At 35.3% G+C, this 19,499-nt stretch overlaps 1 protein-coding gene and 1 long non-coding RNA gene across 5 annotated transcripts in view; one reads left to right on the top strand and one right to left on the bottom strand.

Moving 5' to 3' along the window:
- Window positions 1-5,748: 5,748 nt before the first annotated feature.
- The window catches only part of LOC147916162 (uncharacterized), a 331,839-nt gene continuing 318,088 nt past the window's right edge, over window positions 5,749-19,499 (bottom strand). Inside the window, exon 5 of the long non-coding RNA XR_015553454.1 lies at window positions 5,749-5,800. This is a non-coding gene — a long non-coding RNA (uncharacterized LOC147916162). The remainder of the gene's footprint in view (window positions 5,801-19,499) is intronic.
- The window catches only part of POSTN (periostin), a 34,278-nt gene continuing 26,405 nt past the window's right edge, over window positions 11,627-19,499 (top strand). For all 4 annotated transcript variants that reach the window (XM_004435339.2, XM_014791305.2, XM_014791304.2 and 1 more), the window contains exons 1-3: window positions 11,627-11,773; window positions 13,098-13,196; window positions 17,868-17,932. In XM_004435339.2, the coding sequence (XP_004435396.1) occupies window positions 11,655-11,773; window positions 13,098-13,196; window positions 17,868-17,932 (283 nt within the window). In that variant the 5' untranslated portion in view covers window positions 11,627-11,654. The remainder of the gene's footprint in view (window positions 11,774-13,097; window positions 13,197-17,867; window positions 17,933-19,499) is intronic.

Raw genomic sequence — 19,499 nt, forward strand, 5'->3', positions numbered from 1 at the left:
CTCAAACTCTTCCAAAAAATTGAGGAGGGAGGGAAGCTCCCTAACTCATTCTACAAAGCCGACATTACCCAGATACCAAAACCAGACAAGGACAACACAAAAAAAGAAAATTACACGCCAATATCACTGATGAACATTGATGCAAAAATCCTCTACAAAATACTAGCAAATCGCATACAACAATACGTTAAAAAGATTATACAGCATGATCAAGTGGGATTTATTCCAGGGATGCAGGGATGGTCTAACATTTGCAAATCAATCAATGTAATACACCACATTAATAAAATGAAGAATAAATTTCACATGATTATCTCAATAGATGCAGAGAAAGCATTTGACAAGATACAGCATCCATTTATGATAAAAACTCTGAATAAAATGGGTATAGAAGGAAAGTATCTCAACATAGTAAAGACCATATATGAGAAACCCAAAGCTAATATCATCCTCAGTGGTGAAAAACTGAAAGCCATCCCTCTAAGAACAGGAACCAGACAAGGATGCCCACTGTCACCATTCCTATTTGACATAGTACTGGAAGTCCTAGCCAGAGCAATCAGGCAAGAGAAAGAAATAAAAGGGATCGAAATTGGAAAGGAAGAAGTGAAACTGTCACTATTTGCAGATGACATGATTTTATATATAGAAAACCCTAAAGAATCCACCAGAAAACTTTTAGAAGTAATAAACGAATATGGTAAAGTTGCAGGATACAAAATCAACATACAAAAATCAGTTGCATTTCTGTACACTAACAACGAAGTAGCAGAAAGAGAAATTAAGAATACCATCCCATTTACAATTGCAACAAAAAGAATAAAATACCTAGGAATAAACTTAACCAAAGATGTGAAAGATCTGTACACCAAAAACTATAAAACATTGCTGAAAGAAATTGAAGGAGACACAAAGAAATGGAAAGATATTCCGTGCTCTTGGATTGGAAGAATTAACATAGTTAAGATGTCCATACTTCCTAAAGCCATCTATAGATTCAATGCAATCCCTATCAAAGTTCCAACAACATTTTTCACAGAAATGGAACAAAGAATCCTAAAATTTATATGGAACAACAAAAGACCCCGAATAGCTAAAGGAATCCTGAGAAAAAAGAACAAAGCTGGAGGTATCACACTCCCTGATTTCAAAATATACTACAAAGCTATAGTAACCAAAACAGCATGGTACTGGCACAAAAACAGACACACAGATCAATGGAATAGAATTGAAAGCCCAGAAATAAACCCACACATCTATGGACAGCTAATCTTTGACAAAGGAGCCAAGAACATACAATGGGGAAAAGAAAGTCTCTTCAACAAATGGTGTTGGGAAAACTGGATAGCCACATGCAAAAAAATGAAAGTAGACCCTTACCTTACACCATACACAAAAATTAACTCCAAATGGATTAAAGACTTGAATGTAAGACCTGAAACTGTGAAACTTCTAGAAGAAAACATAGGCAGTACGCTCTTTGACATCGGTCTTAGCAACATCTTTTCAAACACCAGGTCTGACCGGGCAAGAGAAACAATAGAAAAAATAAAGAAATGGGACTACATCAAACTAAAAAGCTTCTGCACAGCAAAGGAAACCATCAACAAAACGAAAAGACAACCTAACAATTGGGAGAAGATATTTGCAAACCATACTTCTGATAAGGGCTTAATCTCCAAAATATATAAAGAACTCATACATCTCAACAACAAAAAAACTACCAGCCCAATTAAAAAATGGGCAAAAGACCTGAACAGACATTTCTCCAAAGAAGATACACAGATGGCCAACAGACACATGAAAAGATGTTCAAAATCTAACTATCCGGGAAATGCAAATCAAAACCACAATGAGATATCACCTCACGCCCGTCAGAATGGCTATAATCAATAAGACAGGAAACAACATGTGTTGGAGAGGATGTGGAGAGAAGGGAACTCTCATACACTGCTGGTGGGAGTGCAAACTGGTGCAGCCACTATGGAAAACAGTATGGAGATTCCTCAAAAAATCAAGGCTAGAACTACCATATGATCCAGCTATTCCACTGCTGGGTATTTATCCAAAGAACTTGAAGACACCAGTGTGTAAAGATACATGCACCCCTGTGTTCATTGCAGCATTATTCACAATAGCCAAGACTTGGAAGCAACCTAAGTGCCCATCAAGGGACGAATGGATAAAGAAGCTGTGGTATATATACACAATGGAATACTACTCAGCCATAAGAAACGATGAAATCCAGGCATTTGTGACAACATGGATGGACATTGAGGGTATAATGCAAAGTGAAATAAGTCAGAGGGAGAAGGTCAAATACCGTATGATTTCCTTCATTAAGTAGTAGATAATAACAACAATAAACAAACACATAGGGACAGAGATTGGATTGGTGGTTACCAGAGGGGAAGGGGGGAGGGAGGAGGGTGAAAGGGATAATTCAGTACATGTGTGTGGTGATGGGTTGTAATTAGTATTTTGGTGGTGAACATGATGTAATCTATGCAGAAATAGAAGTACAATGATGTACACCTGAAATTTTTACACTGTCATAAACCAATGTTACTGCCATAAACAAAAAATTAAAAAAAAAAAAAGCTGGAAAATAAAAAGAAAGAAAAAACAAAGACATAGAAGAGAAAAAGATATACTGTTTAAACACAAATCTATAGAAAGCTGGTGTAGCTAATTTAATAGTTAGCAAAATTCAAAACAAGGAGAATTATCAGAGATAAAGACTTAGAATTCATAATGATTGAAGGGACAATTCATAAAGAAGACTAAAATCCTAACTAAGTCTACTTAATATCAGAGCTTCAAAATACATGACACAAAAATGGAAAAAAGTGAATTGAGGAGTGAACAAATCAGAATAGTTAGAAATTTTGCAATCAAGAAGATGCTTAAATCTCCCCTCCAGCCCTCAAAAGTACCACCTGTGTGACCTGTCAAGAAAGACAGATGTGCTCTCTGCCTTGCTGGGATTTCAAATAGGGCAGCCTCTAGTGGAACCTTCCACCCCTTCAGCCCTACCTCCTAAACACCATAAAAGCTAGCCCCCTTCTCACAATCTGCTCACCTACTTATCAGATCTTTGGTGAGTACTTCTCCTGCTGGGAATCCCCGGCTTGTTGTGAGTACTAAGTAAACTTTAACCTTCTTTATTGGTGATGGTGTTTGTCATCTGTCTAAACATCTAAATAAATTCCTAAGTGAACAGTCATACCTGCCTCTAGGGAGACTGATCAGAACAGTTTTCAACATGCCTCTCTCAAGAATTGATTTAAAAAATAAGTAATGATACAATTGATAAAGATATTGAAGATTTAACACTATCCCCCAGCTTCACTTTATTGACATTTAACACTTATTGACAGGAAACATTTACCAAGATAGATCATATGTTGGACCATAGAAAGTCACAGTTAATATGAAAGCATTAAAATCATACATAGAATGTTCTATTACCAAAATGAAATTAGATAGAAATCAATAACAATAAGATATTTAGAAAATATCCAAGGTTGCACAATACAAGATCAGTATATAAAATCAACTTTATTTATGTATACTAGCAGAGGACAATTACAAAATCGAAAAAATTTACCATTTGTGACAGCATCAAACAGCATAAAATACTTTGTGAAGACTCCTCTCTAAAAAATACACACCAATTTACAGCTGCAAAAATTAGTTGCAACCACTAGAGGTCAGACATTTTAGTCTGCAATATGATGCTCAAATACTAAAGTGATCCAGTTTAAAATTCTGCATCCTGATTTTCAAAATATTTTCTAAATTTTCTTCCATTATTAAAAGTTGTTTCCTTTCAAAAAGCTCAAAGCATTCCCTGCCTGAGCAGATAGGTCTTTTACACTGTATTTAATCCAAGCTGCAAAATTCCAAAAAGAAATGCAATACAGGAACACAGGAAGATGAAGCACTAACAGCAGGGTGATTTTCTGAAAATAAAATAAAAATAAAGTAACTATTAGATGTATAGTACTTCCACATACATTATCTAATTTAACCACAGGTTAGAGGGCTCCATAGGCATTTCTGGGTCTATGAGGAGTCTCAGGGCCTAAATGCCATTCTTTCATGGCCACAAATATTTGGATCCTCCTGTCATTAAGGGGTTGAGTCTATGTGCTCTCCTCTTATATCTGGGCTGGTTTGTGACAACTTCAACAATTAGCATATGCGTCGGAAGATCTCCACGTGCGCTCTGAGGTCAACTGATAAAAGCTCATGCATATTCTGCTTGTTAGGTGGATGGCTGAGCTGTAGTGTATGAAGTCCAACTACTCTGAGGCCCCCATGCCAGAGTGGCCACAAGGAGATGCTCCCCTTGACAGTCTCAGTTGAGCTCAGCCTTCCAGTCATCCTTGCCAATATGCTGGACATGTGGTGAAGACACTATCTAGGAAGTGGAGCCTCTTCAGTCCAAAGTGTTCCAGCTGGCAGCTGGCAGTCATTGGAATCATCCCAGCCATTCTGGGTCATCCCAGCTGAAGCCACAGACATCACAGAGCAGGATGGATTATAAGCAATCCCCATTGTGCGCTGTCAGAATCCCTGACCTGCAGAAACCACAAGTGCAATAAATTGGTTGCTATTTTATGCCACGAAGTCTGGAGTGACGTGTTAGGCAGCAACTGGAACACCCCGAGAAATTAACTGAGCTCCCTCCTTTCAACTGGGCTTCTGTCAAAGCAGAAATATCCAAAATGGAGGTCAACCTGGGCAAATGATTTGTTTGTTCTTCTCAATTCCCTCTGGCTATTAACCTTGTAAGAGCGGAAGAGGGGAGAAAAAACTAGAGAAAAAGCTGCTGCATGGTAAAAATATGTGCTAATAGGTGTTTAAATACAACTGGAAAATTGACGTAATCTGTTTCAAAATTGAAGTTCCCAACATATTAATTAATTATTATTAATTACATCCTAGGAATTATTAATTTACATCCTCTATGGTCTTACACTGCTTGGCTATTAAAGTTTCTTATTGTACCAGCACTATCAACTCCCACCCAAAATAATGGTTTTCCTACTACATTTTACTTTGTGTATGAACTCCAAACAGTGTTAATATACATGAATATATCCATTATAATGAATATCTGTTATTGTTGTTATTATTTTAACGAATGTCTGCATACTTGAGGGCAAAAATGTACAACTGTGCTGAAGCTTAAAAGCAGACTTAAATAATCAAAGATTCTTTTCTCATTTAAAGGCCAAAGCTTCCATTAACTACTATAGGCCTTTTTTTTTCCTGAATAAGAACCATAGAGGGCCGGCCCCATGGCTTAGTGGTTGGGTGCGCGCGCTCTGCTGCTGGTGGCCCAGGTTTGGATTCCGGGCTCGCACTGACACACTGCTTCTCCAGCCATGCTGAGGCCACGTCCCACATACAGCAACTAGAAGGATGTGCAACTATGACATACAGCTATCTACTTGGGCTTTGGGGGAAAAAAAGGAGGAGAATTGGCAATAGATGTTAGCTCAGAGCCGGTCTTCCTCAACAAAAAGAGGAGGATTAGCATGGATGTTAGCTCAGGGCTGATCTTCCTCACAAAAAAAAAAAGAAAAAGAAAAAGAACCATAGAATTAGTCTCTATGTCCATTTGAATAATTTTCCTCCCAGAACTTTTTCTAACGAGGTCACCTTCTTTTCTGCTGTTCATTATATAATGGGAAGCTATGTCCAAACCCCTGAGCAGGTCATGCATATAGACCTAACCTGAGGTCCTGTGACTTCTCTAATTCCACTTTTTCCGCAAGTATGGATGTCTCTAAAAACAAGAATAAAAATATAAAGCATGTTGCACACTTGTTAACATAAAACGAATAGCAAGTCTTTTCCATTTTTGTTCTCCCAGAGTTCTAACACAGCACCCCAAGATTGGTTTGCACATAAGAAAATTGTAGTGAATAAAAATCTTCATCAGATGTATGCATTTAGAGAAAGAAGTGATATTTTTGGGTAAATTTGAGCAAGGAAAGGAGGAAACCTCATGATATATGGGAGAGTAAGAAGAAAGAATCTCTGTCAGTAAAAATACTGAATCTCTGCAATTGGAAATTAATCATATAAGGTCAATATCTGGAGAAGTGGAGAAACACAGTTTATTTTTGAGCAGAATATATTCGATGTCTTTGAGTAGAGCAGACAGACTACGGTTGAAAACTGAGAAGTAACTCCAATTTGGGCGGTGTTTTTCCTGGGAAGAAGTACAAGAAGTTTCTCAGGTGTGGAGAGAGAGAGAATACAGACCGTGTATTGCAAACACTGGAAATAGAAGATGAAAAGAATTTGAGGACAAGGTTGACACAGACAAATAAACAGAGGAGATATCAGCAGACAGAGGTCTAAGTAAAGGACCTGAGAATATTTTTGTTTCAGAGGGAAAGGGTCCCAGGAGGTGATAAATGGATGATTATAAATTATGAAGTTACATAATTCAGACCATTCTTTCAGCAGACCAAATGTGCCGGATGGGATGTTGAAATTCTAGTACTATAAGAGATGGATGTCTAGAGTTGTTTTAATTGCAGCAATTATCCATCCCTTCATCTTCCAGTCTGATCTGAAAGAATATTAGAAGTTATTTGTGAGTGGCAGACAGATGATGACTAGGGTCTTAATTGTCTCTGAAGCAAAGTTGTCCAGATCTAAATGAAAGAAGAGATGAAAGGCACAATGTCAACAGTATCAAGTGTGCTAGAGATGAGAAATAAAGCGTCGATAAACATAAGGGGGAGCAATGAGTGAAATCAGACTATGGAAGTGATTATTTCCAATCATTTATTTGATGTAGAAAAATCTGTCACAATTTCTTATTCACAATTTCTTATTCTTGTCACTAGTCCATGTCACTGTAGAACAACAACAAAAATATCAGATAAAAAATGAAGCAATTCATTCTTCAGCCACATACAAACAAAAACAAGACTAGATTTTTCCCTTTTCATCCAGATTTGGTATCATTTATCGTGGTCAATCTGAGTCAGCTTTAAAATATTTTATATAAGAGACTGTTAGTAATCTTCAGTTACTTGGCATTTCAAAATGCATGTAAAATGTTTAAGACTTTTTTATATCAATTTCATATTAATTATTACTTTAATTAAAATGTAATAGATGGTGTCTGTGCTTCTAGAAATGTGTACTGCACTTTCTCCACTAGATGTCTCCAGAGAAATACAAGTAAATACTGCTAATAAGAAATGCTGCTAATAAGAAATGCTGCTAATAAGCACCCAGTTTTAAAATTTCAGAAGTACCCAGCTCAATTAGGGACAAATAGTTACATTGATTACTTAGTATTAGAGTGAGATTTGTGACTTGATAGACTTTTAAAGGAAATGAGTCAAAATTTCTACAGGAAAGACAGCATGCTACCTACATTCATAGCAGAAAACCTTCTGTTCTGCTTCTAAATGAGTTGACATTAAAGAGACATCATTTAATGTCTACTTTGGGGTCGAGTTAGTTATCTCTTTCTCTGAATATGATTTCATTATCTTAGAAATGTTAAGCCAGAAGATGCCAGGAATATCTATGGGCATAGAGGAGGAAATCCATTGGAAATATTTTGGGAGCATGGCTTAGGAGGTCCCCCATCTTGTAGGCTTTCCAATGTGTCAGCCACAAATATCCGAGCCTACATATCACCCCTTTGACCTCTTCAAGTCGGCCATTGATGTTCAATTTTATTTTAGCTGTATAAATATTTTAAAGAGGGGAGAAATCATAAAATTTAATTTTTGCTTAATTTGAATTCCTTCTACTGTTGGCCTAGTTCAGCATCATCTAATAATTTTAAGAAAACAGTTTCCCTTGCTCAAAGGAAACAAAGATCACTGGATCTTTGCCAGAACTTCCTTTTACAGGGCTGCAAACCCAGGTACCAGGGAAGGCTGAGAACCTCACTGGCCAAGGTGTGTGGACACTGAGAAGTGCTGCCCCAAGAAGGGGTGACATTAACTTAAAGGCCTTATCACGTTTTATGAGTAAATTCTATTGCCTGTAGTTTATAAACAGGCCAAAAAGAAAGCAAAGTGATACTCAAGAAATGTTTTCAAGATCCCACAGACCATACGTTAAAAAGCAGGGGTTTAGAAATAACTTGGGGCAAATGACCACTCAATCATTCAAAACCAAGGAAATTCTGTTTGAAAAAATCTGCTCTTAGCTTGAGTATCCAGGTTTGTTGAACCACAAGCCATATCCAATCCCAGAGAGTGTAGGGCAAGTTTAATGTAGGTTACATGACTAGTGAGAGTAAGCATGGTATCACAATGACTTCACACAGTCTCCAGAGGCTACAAGCCTTGCTACAAAGATCCACTGGATAATTTGCAAACTGCCAGTAAAGTAGCATCCTGATAGCTGGAAACAAATGTCTCTGTCTTTCAGACACATTATTTTTCTTTGGTCGCATAGTAAACCATTTCTTTTTCATTAATGACTTAATTTCCAGGTCAGACTTTGCAACCCTGAAAGTCAGATTTAATTGCCAAGATTTCAGACTTTCTCCAAACTGCTGAGAAAATTATGTGGCCAACCCAGGGTCAGGATCCTTTCACGAAGCAGAATAACAAGTGTGCTGTGTGGAAAGAGAGAGACAGAGACTGACCCTTGATGAGTGCTCTGAAAGGAGAGAATTGTGTCCCTCTCAAGATTTTTCAGTCTTTTCTCGACAACTTAGACTATCTTTTCTTCTCATTCTCCGGAACTGTTTCCTTCCCTCCCCCTACCCCAAACTGTCAGCTATGGACAAGGGTTCAATTGCTAGCCTCCCTGAAACCAGGATCCTGGCTAAAGTAGTTGCGTAGACTTTCTCCCGCTGTAGAATATTGGGTAATATCTCACTTCTGGGCTGGGCGCAGCTTTTCAAGTTGCAATGCTTTAATGTTTTTATATTTACCCTGACACTTTCCTTCTCTTGGAATGTTCTCCAACCTCTAAATTTACATGTAGTTTATATGTACAATCTGGCCCTCATTTTCAAGATTTTCCTTGATGGCATTGCTCATACTGAGTGTAAATATTTGTTGAGGGCTAGCATTTACTGACTTCCATGGGACTTGTACAAGTTCCAATATGAGGCTCAGGATGGTTAGATCTAAGACTCTGTTATTTGAAACTTTGAAAAGAAAGATTTAAGAACCCTCTTTTTATTATATGAGCATATATCACGCTTTTGGCAAAAAGTAAACCTATACCTCCTGTCAGAAGGAAGCAGTCCTCTTTTGAAATACAAATGCATATCCATTTTCACAACTCATCTCGTGCAATTATTTGTCCATTTAGACCACTGAAGGAATCAGGATGAATGGAAGCCGTTGATTCCAATGAATAAAATTGTGGTCACAGGAACAACTGGGTCAAAATTGTTCTTGAAAATAATCAACATATTTTCATTTTATTGCAGGCACTATTAAGAAAGCAAGTAACAGAAAATTATTGATTCTGCCTTCACCTCTATACGCATAGTCAAGTCTATATTTTCATCCTTGACTGTATGTAAAGAACTCTTTACTCTTGATACATATTATCCAAGTCAATATCTCTTTCTCTCTATATGTCATTCCTTCCTGTCCAATCAAACCCTATTGGATTTGAGCAGATTTCAGCTTCATTACAGAAAACCTTATAAACAATTGCAGCTGTCTAAAATGAAAAGGCTTGCATTAATAGTGGGCATCCCAGTAAAGAGTGAATGACTATTTATACTGGTGATGTTGGAGAGATTTCTATATTTTGAGTTTGATTTATTCCTCTGTAATTCCAAAATTCTATTGTTATGTTTTGGAAGATAAGTAATCTACATTATAATGTCTAACCAGTCTAGAATTGAAGACTTTTATATAACTATCTTACCAATAATGTTCTAACAGCTAATTTACTAATATTAAGCAGAATTTTTGTCATAAAAATCTTTCCTCCTTCTCAACAAGCAATTACTGACCATCTACAATTTGCACGACATAAGAGTAATAGAAATCTATTATATAAAGCAAGCCAGTGACATATAGAGGAAGTTAGAATAATTCCATTCAGAGAAAGATAAATGATAGACTAATTTTCTTCTTTCCACAAGGGAGTAGGGAAAGAATATAATTTATCTTTTATACTGTCTCCTTTCCAGCTCTTCTTTCGAGTTGCTCTTTTATATTCTATACACTAATACCAAGATTTTCAAATCAGAAAGAGGCCTCTGAATCATATTTCAGAATTTATTGTTTCACTGTATGCTTTCTTAATAAACTAGCAGCAAGTTGCAGAATTATTTTAGTGTCCCAAGACAAAATCCTATAGCAAGCTTAATATAACCTTCCTGATACTTAGAATCCTTTCTGACCCAATCTATCCTCCCCCAAAAGCCCTTCCCATTGGACCACATAGAGATTCAATGTAAAATTTCTCTATTGCCAGTGGGGAAACAAAACTGATGTGCCATTATGGTGGGACCAATTTGCACCAAGACATATTTGAATAATATTTTTATTTTAGGATAGCGTGTAACTTGTTTATTCATGGACACTCACTGCAGTTATCATTTCAGCTTACTGCTGACTTCTGACATTCAGATTTCTTTTATCTAAAGTGTTCTGAACACTTGACATGTCATGTGCTAAGAATTCCCTTGGGTAGGAATCGCATAGAGTAACATTAAGAGGCTTTAGTTACTTTTGATGAAATCAGAAGAATTCTGGCAATGTCCTTTCTTCTTAATATGAATTTAATTATTCGATTACAGTTAGATTAGTAATACTTGCTTCCGATAGGGGATGCTTTTGCCCAGTAGTTATCAGTAGATGTGCTGCCTAGAGATGCTCAACATCATGGGAAGCATGTAATGAAAAGACAATGAAGCACAGGTATTTTTCTTTTCTGCTTCATTTCAAAAGTTAGAGAAAGTTGCCAGAACTAGATTTATGTTAACTCTATTCTTTGATATTTGAAAAAAGAGGTGAAATGGGGGTATCTCCCCAGTTTAGCGAGATTGCAAGGAAAAGGTGGTGTCTCCTGCATGTTTAATCAGCAAGTTAGAATTATTTCATGTTTTGTGCAAGCTTTAAATATATTTAACATTTGTTTTTAATCAACAGCCATTACTCCCTTGTAATTATCAAACTTACATCTACCTTTGTTTTCTTGTAAAAAATAATAACCTTTCAGTTCTGATGTGAACTGAATGTGACAAGATGTGATAAGATCAAATCATGATCTCATTGGGCACAGGGACATGTACTCTGAAGGGATAGATTGTAGAATATTCCTTAATATCCAAACAAAATCATTTGCCACAAAAAAAACCCCTAAATTACAAAAGAATAAAACTGAAGTATGAACATGCAATGAGTCAGTTATTAAAAATAAAGAGGAACGTCAATAATATACAAAGAAATATCTTCTTCATAATGAGAAGAAAGAGAGGCTCCATGTGTTCAGTAAACATAACTGACAGAAGTGGATTTCAGTTGGCAACTGGAAGTGCTGATGTTTTTGGAGAGAGTTCAGATTCCCAGGTTGAGGCAGTGTTCCCTCCCCCAGCTCTCACATGTATATAAACGCTGAGCTCTCCAAAGCCCACTGCCAGTTCTCTTCGTGGACTCACTGCAACGGAGAGACTAAAGATGATTCCTTTCTTACTCATATTCTCTCTACTCTTGCTGTTTGTTGTTAACCCTGCAAACGCCAATGGTCATTATGACAAAATCCTGGCTCATAGCCGTATCAGGGGCCGAGATCAGGGGTAAGTCAGTGGTTTGGTTTTATAATCTTTTTTTTTTTTTCCTCAGCTTGTTGTATGTGCAAGTACACATAAAGTTCCTTACATACACCTCAGGGTTTTTTCTACTTATTGCAAAGTAATAAGAAATAGGAAAAAATTAGTATTCTGTGATTTATATATGCATTTTAAACTTTAAGAATTACTGTCAAAATAACATGTATAATTGCTTTTTATGAACTATTATATAATTTTAATCTAATTAAAAAAATTTAACAGAACATTTCTTTATGATTCAGTTTATTTGTGTTTTTATTTCCTTCTAAAAATCTGGAATGAAGTTTTCAAAATTAGAGAATCTATGGTTAGTGGCTCTCATTATGTAAACAGCTTTGAAATATCTCACATGATGTTAGGAAAAATTGCATTTAAGTTATGTATGAAAATTAAATAATGGGTAATGTTAACTAGTTCTCTGAATACTTTGAAGCATTTAAGAATGCTTTTAAATTTACATTCTGTAAAATTTGCAGAAACAATTTATATTTCATGGAATAAATTCAACTACAATTTAACATTTTTTAAGTTATCAGACATAATTTAGTAACTTAACCAATCATTTATCATTTTTTTTAAATGAATCTTGGCTCTTCTTCCTATGTCTCAGAGGGATTTTCATAATGCTCAAAAGCTCCCTTGCCTTACAGTGTAAAGAAGACTTCCATCTCTTTAAGAGAGAAAAACACTTAAAATTCTGGCAGAGGATGTTCTGATCTATTACTTCCATTCAAAAGAATAAAGTTTCTTTTGTGCAACTGTATTATTTAAGTTAATTTTAACACTCATCTACTTCTGTGATTACTTACCTAGAAAATTACAGAGTGTAGTGTCTTTGGACATAGTAAAACTTGTCTCTTACTCTCTGATCCTTCACTGTTCCAGAGAGCCCTAAAGGCACCCCCACACCCCAAATGAGCACATGTTTGGTTTAAAAAGGATTAGTGGATTATCTACTATTAAAAGTCATAAGACATATGAAAACAAAATTGCGTTAAGCTTAATGCTGCCTGAATATTCCTATTAGATTAACTTTTGAAACACTGGTGTTTGTTTTACTCTCAGGGATGTATAATTTTCTCTCTCTCTTTCTCTCCCATAGATTTTAGTTTTTCCAGTGATTCAGTAGGATCAGATCAAGAATCAGATTTGTGCAAGACTAGAATCACATCTTTGAAAATCAAATCCATATGTTAACTTTTTTTTTTTTTTTTTTACCATCTGACCTGTAGACATGAAAAAAGAGTCATCATTAGGATGTTAACTCTCTTTCCTTCCCTCTGTCTTCCAGCCCAAATGTCTGTGCCCTTCAACAGATTCTGGGCACCAAAAAGAAATACTTCAGCACATGTAGGAACTGGTATCAAGGTGCCATCTGTGGAAAGAAAACGTAAGTCTCATCTTTTTCCTAATGTGCCAGTCCCAAAGACAGCACCATGGTGTCTTTGCCTTTTCTTGGGCGTATGCACCATTTTTCTTGAAAATACTCTCAAAATTGTGAGCTTTTTTTTTCAAAAAGGATCACATATATTCATAAAGAAATTTTTCCTGCATTTGTCCCTATGCTAGTGGAACTCTCATTAGGCCTGAATCTTTGTATCGTGGACATCCAAGGAGGCCAATCACAGGGCAATGTGATTTGGTACAGAATCAGTGTGAGAGATTGACTACGTCATTTCTACTCCTGGGTTAGCCCTCTTTCATCTTAGGCAAGTAAATTAACCTCTATGCCTCAGTTTCCTCATTTTATTAAAAAATGGGCCAGAAGAACAAATTGATCTGAAATATCAGGGGTTTTGAGGCACACATTGTTTGCCTACAGTCATTTGGAAATTATCTCAAGTACTCTGGTTTCCCTCCGAGTTTTCATCAAAGCTTAAGGTTGGAAAGGACTTAAATTTCATCTCTTCATTTAATCCAGTCATTCCATTCCAAACTGCCAGATCCCCAAGGGTCCACAAAGGTGATCAAATCCACCACTGTAATTACTATTTCAATAGCCAAAATGACAGCTACTCTTTAACTTAATTACATATTTCAACAATTAATTTAAAATTGGAAAACACTTTTTATTACTTGATAGACATGCTTATTGGTTTAGTCTATCAATAAATATTGGTAGAAAAAATACAATCCTGGTAGAAAATATACAATAAAAATATAAAGGTTGAGAACTGCTCATGTGGTCCAAATTCTTCACTTTAAAGTGAAGGAGCTGAGTCATAGATAGAATAAGTTACTAAATCAAAAAGGTTAGAGATGTTCTCCTCACTCAAGTAAACAGAGGAAATGGCTCCTCCTTGTTTCCTATTAATTGGACCCCATCCTCCATCAGAGAAACCTGAGAACCAGAGTTCTGGTTCTGGAAGGAGAACCTGCTAAGCACATCATCATTAAACTTCAGTTACCCTAAATAGGGTGGAAGGATTGGAGAGCGTTAAAAACTTATTCCTAACTTAATAATTTTGGTACAAATGCTAAATACGGAATCATTTAACCTCTTGGAGTCTCTGTTTCTTTAACTGTGAAATGTGAATTTAATACTTACAGAGTTTCTGAAAGTAAAGTGAATTGACAAATGTAAAATTGGTAAGTAACTCTAACTCACAATCTCAATTGTCTTTAAACTATTTCAAACAACTTGATATATGCAGATGGGAAAGGAGTTACGAGCAGATGCCTATTTAAATGCATAGGATTATCTTTATTTCCAAATAAGAATCATGTATTCGAGGCATAACCTTAGCTGGACTATACCTCCCCAAGTCTAGGACACCACAGGACATTGCTGCCCCTTCCTGCTCATTGGCTTAACAGGGTTTCAACTGATGTTACTTTTTGACCTGGACATTATTCCTAGTAGTTTGCAGACAGCTGCCAGACTTGAGTCATTCACATAATTACCATGTCAGTCAGTGGTTACAGAGAACTTGGGCACGCTGCAGGCCAGGGCCCAGCTTGGAACACCAGGGCTCTGGATTCTCCTCCGTTTGTTCTTGATATTCTTGGTTACCATGAGGCATATTTGGAATGCACACCAACTACATAAGAAAAGACCAGGTCTCTGAAATATTTAGGGGAAATCTTTATTACATCCTTCCTGGATGTTAAGGAAGTGTGATATAATCTTACAACCATCTAAATATATTAGAGATGCCAAGGCCTATACTAAACATATGCCAAGATTCTTTCTAGCTTTCCATTAAAAAAACAAAAATCCCTGCTTTGAAGCCTGGCTTTTTACCAGAAATAGAACAATGTCTCCTTTGTTTCATTATATTAGCTATTTCCTCCAAGTAGCTTCATTTTCACAAACACATTTACATCTGTGTTCTGGAATAAATGTAAATGCTAGTTGCTAGTTTCAAATAAGGAAAGAAATCAATGATATTGACAAGAAGAATGCCTGATTTGCCATCTGCTTGCAGCTGCTAAAATTTTCAAAGACATCTTTATGACTTTATGAATCAGTTGACAGAAATGTTTCTCTTCTGGTTGAACACTTGCTTTGGGGATTTAGGGGAAGTAACTGTGCAGGTCTAATGAAAAACATGACATTTCCTAGGTTTATGATATTTCCCACAATATATTTTGGCCTGGTAATAGAGTGTTTTGTAGACTTCCTTTAAAGAATGTCAGTGACATTTTCATGAGATTTGGGATACTATTCAGAAAACAAAGATAAATTTCTCACTTTCAGAGATGTGCATAGCAATGAGTTTTTCTTTAACTCTTGTTTTGTCCTACTGACTACATGGGTACTTTGAGTACATGTAGCATAAAAGTTCTCCTGAAAAAAACTGCTTTTTTGTTTTTAAAACCTCAACTCAGATAACCAAATTGTTCAACTATTAGCTGAAATTGCAATTGACTCTTGAAATTTTATCCCATCTTGTGCATTAATTCGTTACATTAAGGCTGATCCTTGGGTTGTATTGGCATGCGTTATAGAAATTTTCATTACATTAACAATTTCCTCTTCTATTTGCTATTTTAAAGTATTATCAGTCCTGACCTAAAAATTATGTATCTAATTTTTTAATTGTTTACAATATATGCTAAAGATAATGTATAAGCAATTCTTAATCAATCCCTTGGCATCCAAATATTCAAATTGATTTTTATGAGGATCCATGTAAATAAAATTATTTCAGGGGCCATATTTACATAAGGCTTCCATATAGGTTGTATATGTTTCCAATACCAATTATCCTTGAAATTATTTTAAAATTAGAGAACAACTGAAATTGGCATTTCTCACTTAATTTTCTCTATCTTCTTATCTATTGACTATCCTTAAGCCAATATTCCATACTAGAAATTTTTTTTTCATTCATCTTTTCATATTTTACTACCTATATATGTCTATCTACAAACAACATTACATTGTGCTTTTAAAATTTTACATTAAGAAAATAGAGGGCCGGCTCTGTGGCTTAGCGGTTAAGTGCGCGCGCTCTGATGCTGGCGGCCGGGGTTCGGATCCCGGGCGCGCCCCAAGGCACCACTTCTCCGTCCAGCGCGAGGCCGAGTCCCACGTACAGCAACTAGAAGGATGTGAACCTATGACATACAACTATCTGCTGGGGCTTTGGGGGGAAAAAAATGAATAAATAAAATCTTAAAAAAAAAAATAGAGAAACAGGAATCCAAGGTCACAAGCAGGACCATAATCAATTAATGGACTTGGCTTCAATCTGAAAAGCTTATTTATTTTTTTTACGATATAAGACAATATCTTGTACCCCAAAAATTCCACTTTTTAAAAATGTGTTTTTATTGTAATTTTTATCATACCAAGAAAAAATTTTTTTATTGTTATAGTTGGGGATATTTCTTCTAAATATGTCCAAATTCTTTCATTCATTCATACTTCTTGAGTACAATTATCATAACTAGATAAAAAGCCAGAAAGTAATAATGTCTAAATTAGCTAATGTATGTTTAATTACAGAATTGCAAGAAAATATATAAGTAATTATCTTAAGCTTGTGTGACGTACTTTATGAATTAAAAATTACAAAATGTCTGTATTTTCTCTTTAATTGTAATATTCTCCCTATTTCCAATTGTTTGATAAATTCTTCTTCATATTTCTATTGAGAGGAAACAAAGCATTATGTAAAATTTTAATTAAAAGTACTACCTATGCTAGATCCTGAAGAAGTCCAGAAAATTTCAAATAAAATTTGATTAAATGAAGATCAGGATTATATTTCTTATAAAGTGGAAAATGGAAGCAATTATATAGATGATTTCAGGTTACTATTTTCCTTCAAAATATAGTAAATTAGACAAAGTTATTTTGCATATATCTTTGTTTGCTTGAATTTTCTGGTCTGTTGCCTTAATTAATTATTGACTGTATATAACTTAACACACCTTGTTAACTTTGAACAGCATAGCATTTTTTTGAATATTATATTCTAATAACTCAAAACAAACATTTAAATTATCTTTCCAAATTTTACAAAAATAAAAATAAATAGAAGATTTTAAAGGTTGTCTTTAATATCATCAAATTAATAACTCTACTGGCAATTCAATCCAAAAATAGCATTATTTTAGTTAGCAATGGGATAGCATTTTATTGGTTGGAATGGGTTGATGTATTTCCTGATGGTTCTAGTTTCCAATAACCTTACCCTAATGAACATTTCTAGCTATTTATAGTTTCCAAAAGGATTTCCAAAGCATTGTTTTATTTGAGATTCACTTCTACCCTGCGAGTAGGTGTTGTAGCTACTATATCCATGTGATATAGTTGGGGAAACTGAGACCCAAATTTGTTAAATGACTTGCTCAAGGTCACACATCTACTAAGGATTGGAACTGGGGAACCAAACTTCATTCTTCTGGCTCAATATTCTGGAACTTTTCCACCATGCCATGAGGCTATAGAGGGAAATTAGACTAATATAAATACCTTGGTGTCAGAAAGATAAAATGGTTTTTAGATTCTCAGTAAACCATGGTAATAAGTGATATGCTTTGCTAAGTTTATGTGAAATGTATCCTATGTAGTTCCCCATTTTAATATTAATTTTCTTCCAATGTACAGGACTGTGTTATACGAATGTTGCCCTGGTTATATGAGAATGGAAGGAATGAAAGGCTGCCCAGCAGGTAAAATTTCAATTACTAAATCCAATGAGGAACTTGTCTTGTATGAGGAAAAGAGTTGAGGTAGCTTGTAGAGAAGCCAAGTGTGTGCGTGCGTGCGTGTGTGTGTGTGTGTGTGTGTGTGCATTTAGCACCATGATAAATCCAAGATATAGTCCCCATATCTTGATGCTAATCATGAATTTATTGTGGTGATAAAGTATTAAAACATACTTCTGATACACTGGATGCTGGACAATACAACAGAAGCTGAGTCATATATTTAAATTGATTCAACTTTCCTTCAAGAACAAAAATCCCTTTTACAAAATCCCTCTGTTTGAACTTGTCTAGAAACACGGAGCTGACTACTTGGCAAAGCATCATCTTCTTTAATTGAACAGCTCTGATTTTATAATGTTCCTCATATTGAAGGCTGATTTCTTATAACTCTGCCAACTAGAGAAAAAATAATTCATCTATTTCCTCTTTGAAATGACAGCCATTCAGATATTTAACACCAATCATCACACCTTTCTTCCAGCTACTTTCTCTTCTCCAAAAGATCTTCTCTTCTCCTGGCTAACTATCCCCAGTTCTTCTGGGGATATAGACTTTGGAGCCCTCACCATCATGAACACCAACCCATAAAAATCTTCAATCCAGTTATCTGTTTTTTGAATATGATCCCAGACTGGTGTCTATAATCCATGTAGTTCCAAGCAGCTGAGAGAACAGCAAGACAAATACCTCACTTTTGGGGGCCCATGAGCTTTAGTTAATGTCATTGGTAACTATGTCATATCATTAGCTCATATTGAATGTGCAATTAAAATTGATATCAGGTCTTTTTTACATAAATACTATCAAGTCAGATCTTTCTCGAGGATTTGTTTTTTCAAGTTAGGCATAAGACATACATGGAACCCTGTTACTTTTAATTTTGACTCATTTTATTTCTTTTCAGGTCTTTTAAAGTCCTGATTTTATAATTTAACTTATTGTATCACCTAGACTTGGTATATTCACAAACGTAATAACCATTTATCCTATGATATTATCCAATCATACTAATTTTCAAATCAGATAGGGTCAGAAAAAATAAGTTGGCTGCAACAACCTTCAGGTTGACATTCATACATTAATCTTTCTTCTGAAGTTCAGGAGAAATATTATGGAAGTGTTAGATACTTTAATCTAGTTCCTTCCTAAAGTTATGATGAAAAGAAGCAGGTCTACATATTTCTTTTAGGGACCGAAATCTATAAAAATTATATTCCTGTCTTATATTGTATTTAGTATTATACTAGTTAGGAGCTTTAAGCCAACGTGAAGCAGAATATTACCTTTGCCATGCTCAGTAAGAAGTGAAGGGAATCTTTTTCTTTTAGTGAAATAATCAGAGATATTTACTGATAAGTATAATTGAACTATTATTGACATCACAGGATTGACATCTAAATAGATTAAATGTTAAACCAGGATGATAATTTAAAATTCAACACAAAGTATATACGAAATAGTAGTTTTTTTTTATTACTTAGCACTCAAAAGGTAACTTTCATATAAAATTGACGATTCATAAAATTTT

This window comes from Ceratotherium simum, chromosome 10 (genome assembly GCF_057802395.1).
Source record: "Ceratotherium simum simum isolate JZ-2026a chromosome 10, ASM5780239v1, whole genome shotgun sequence".
In the NCBI taxonomy this organism is placed as follows: domain Eukaryota; kingdom Metazoa; phylum Chordata; class Mammalia; order Perissodactyla; family Rhinocerotidae; genus Ceratotherium; species Ceratotherium simum.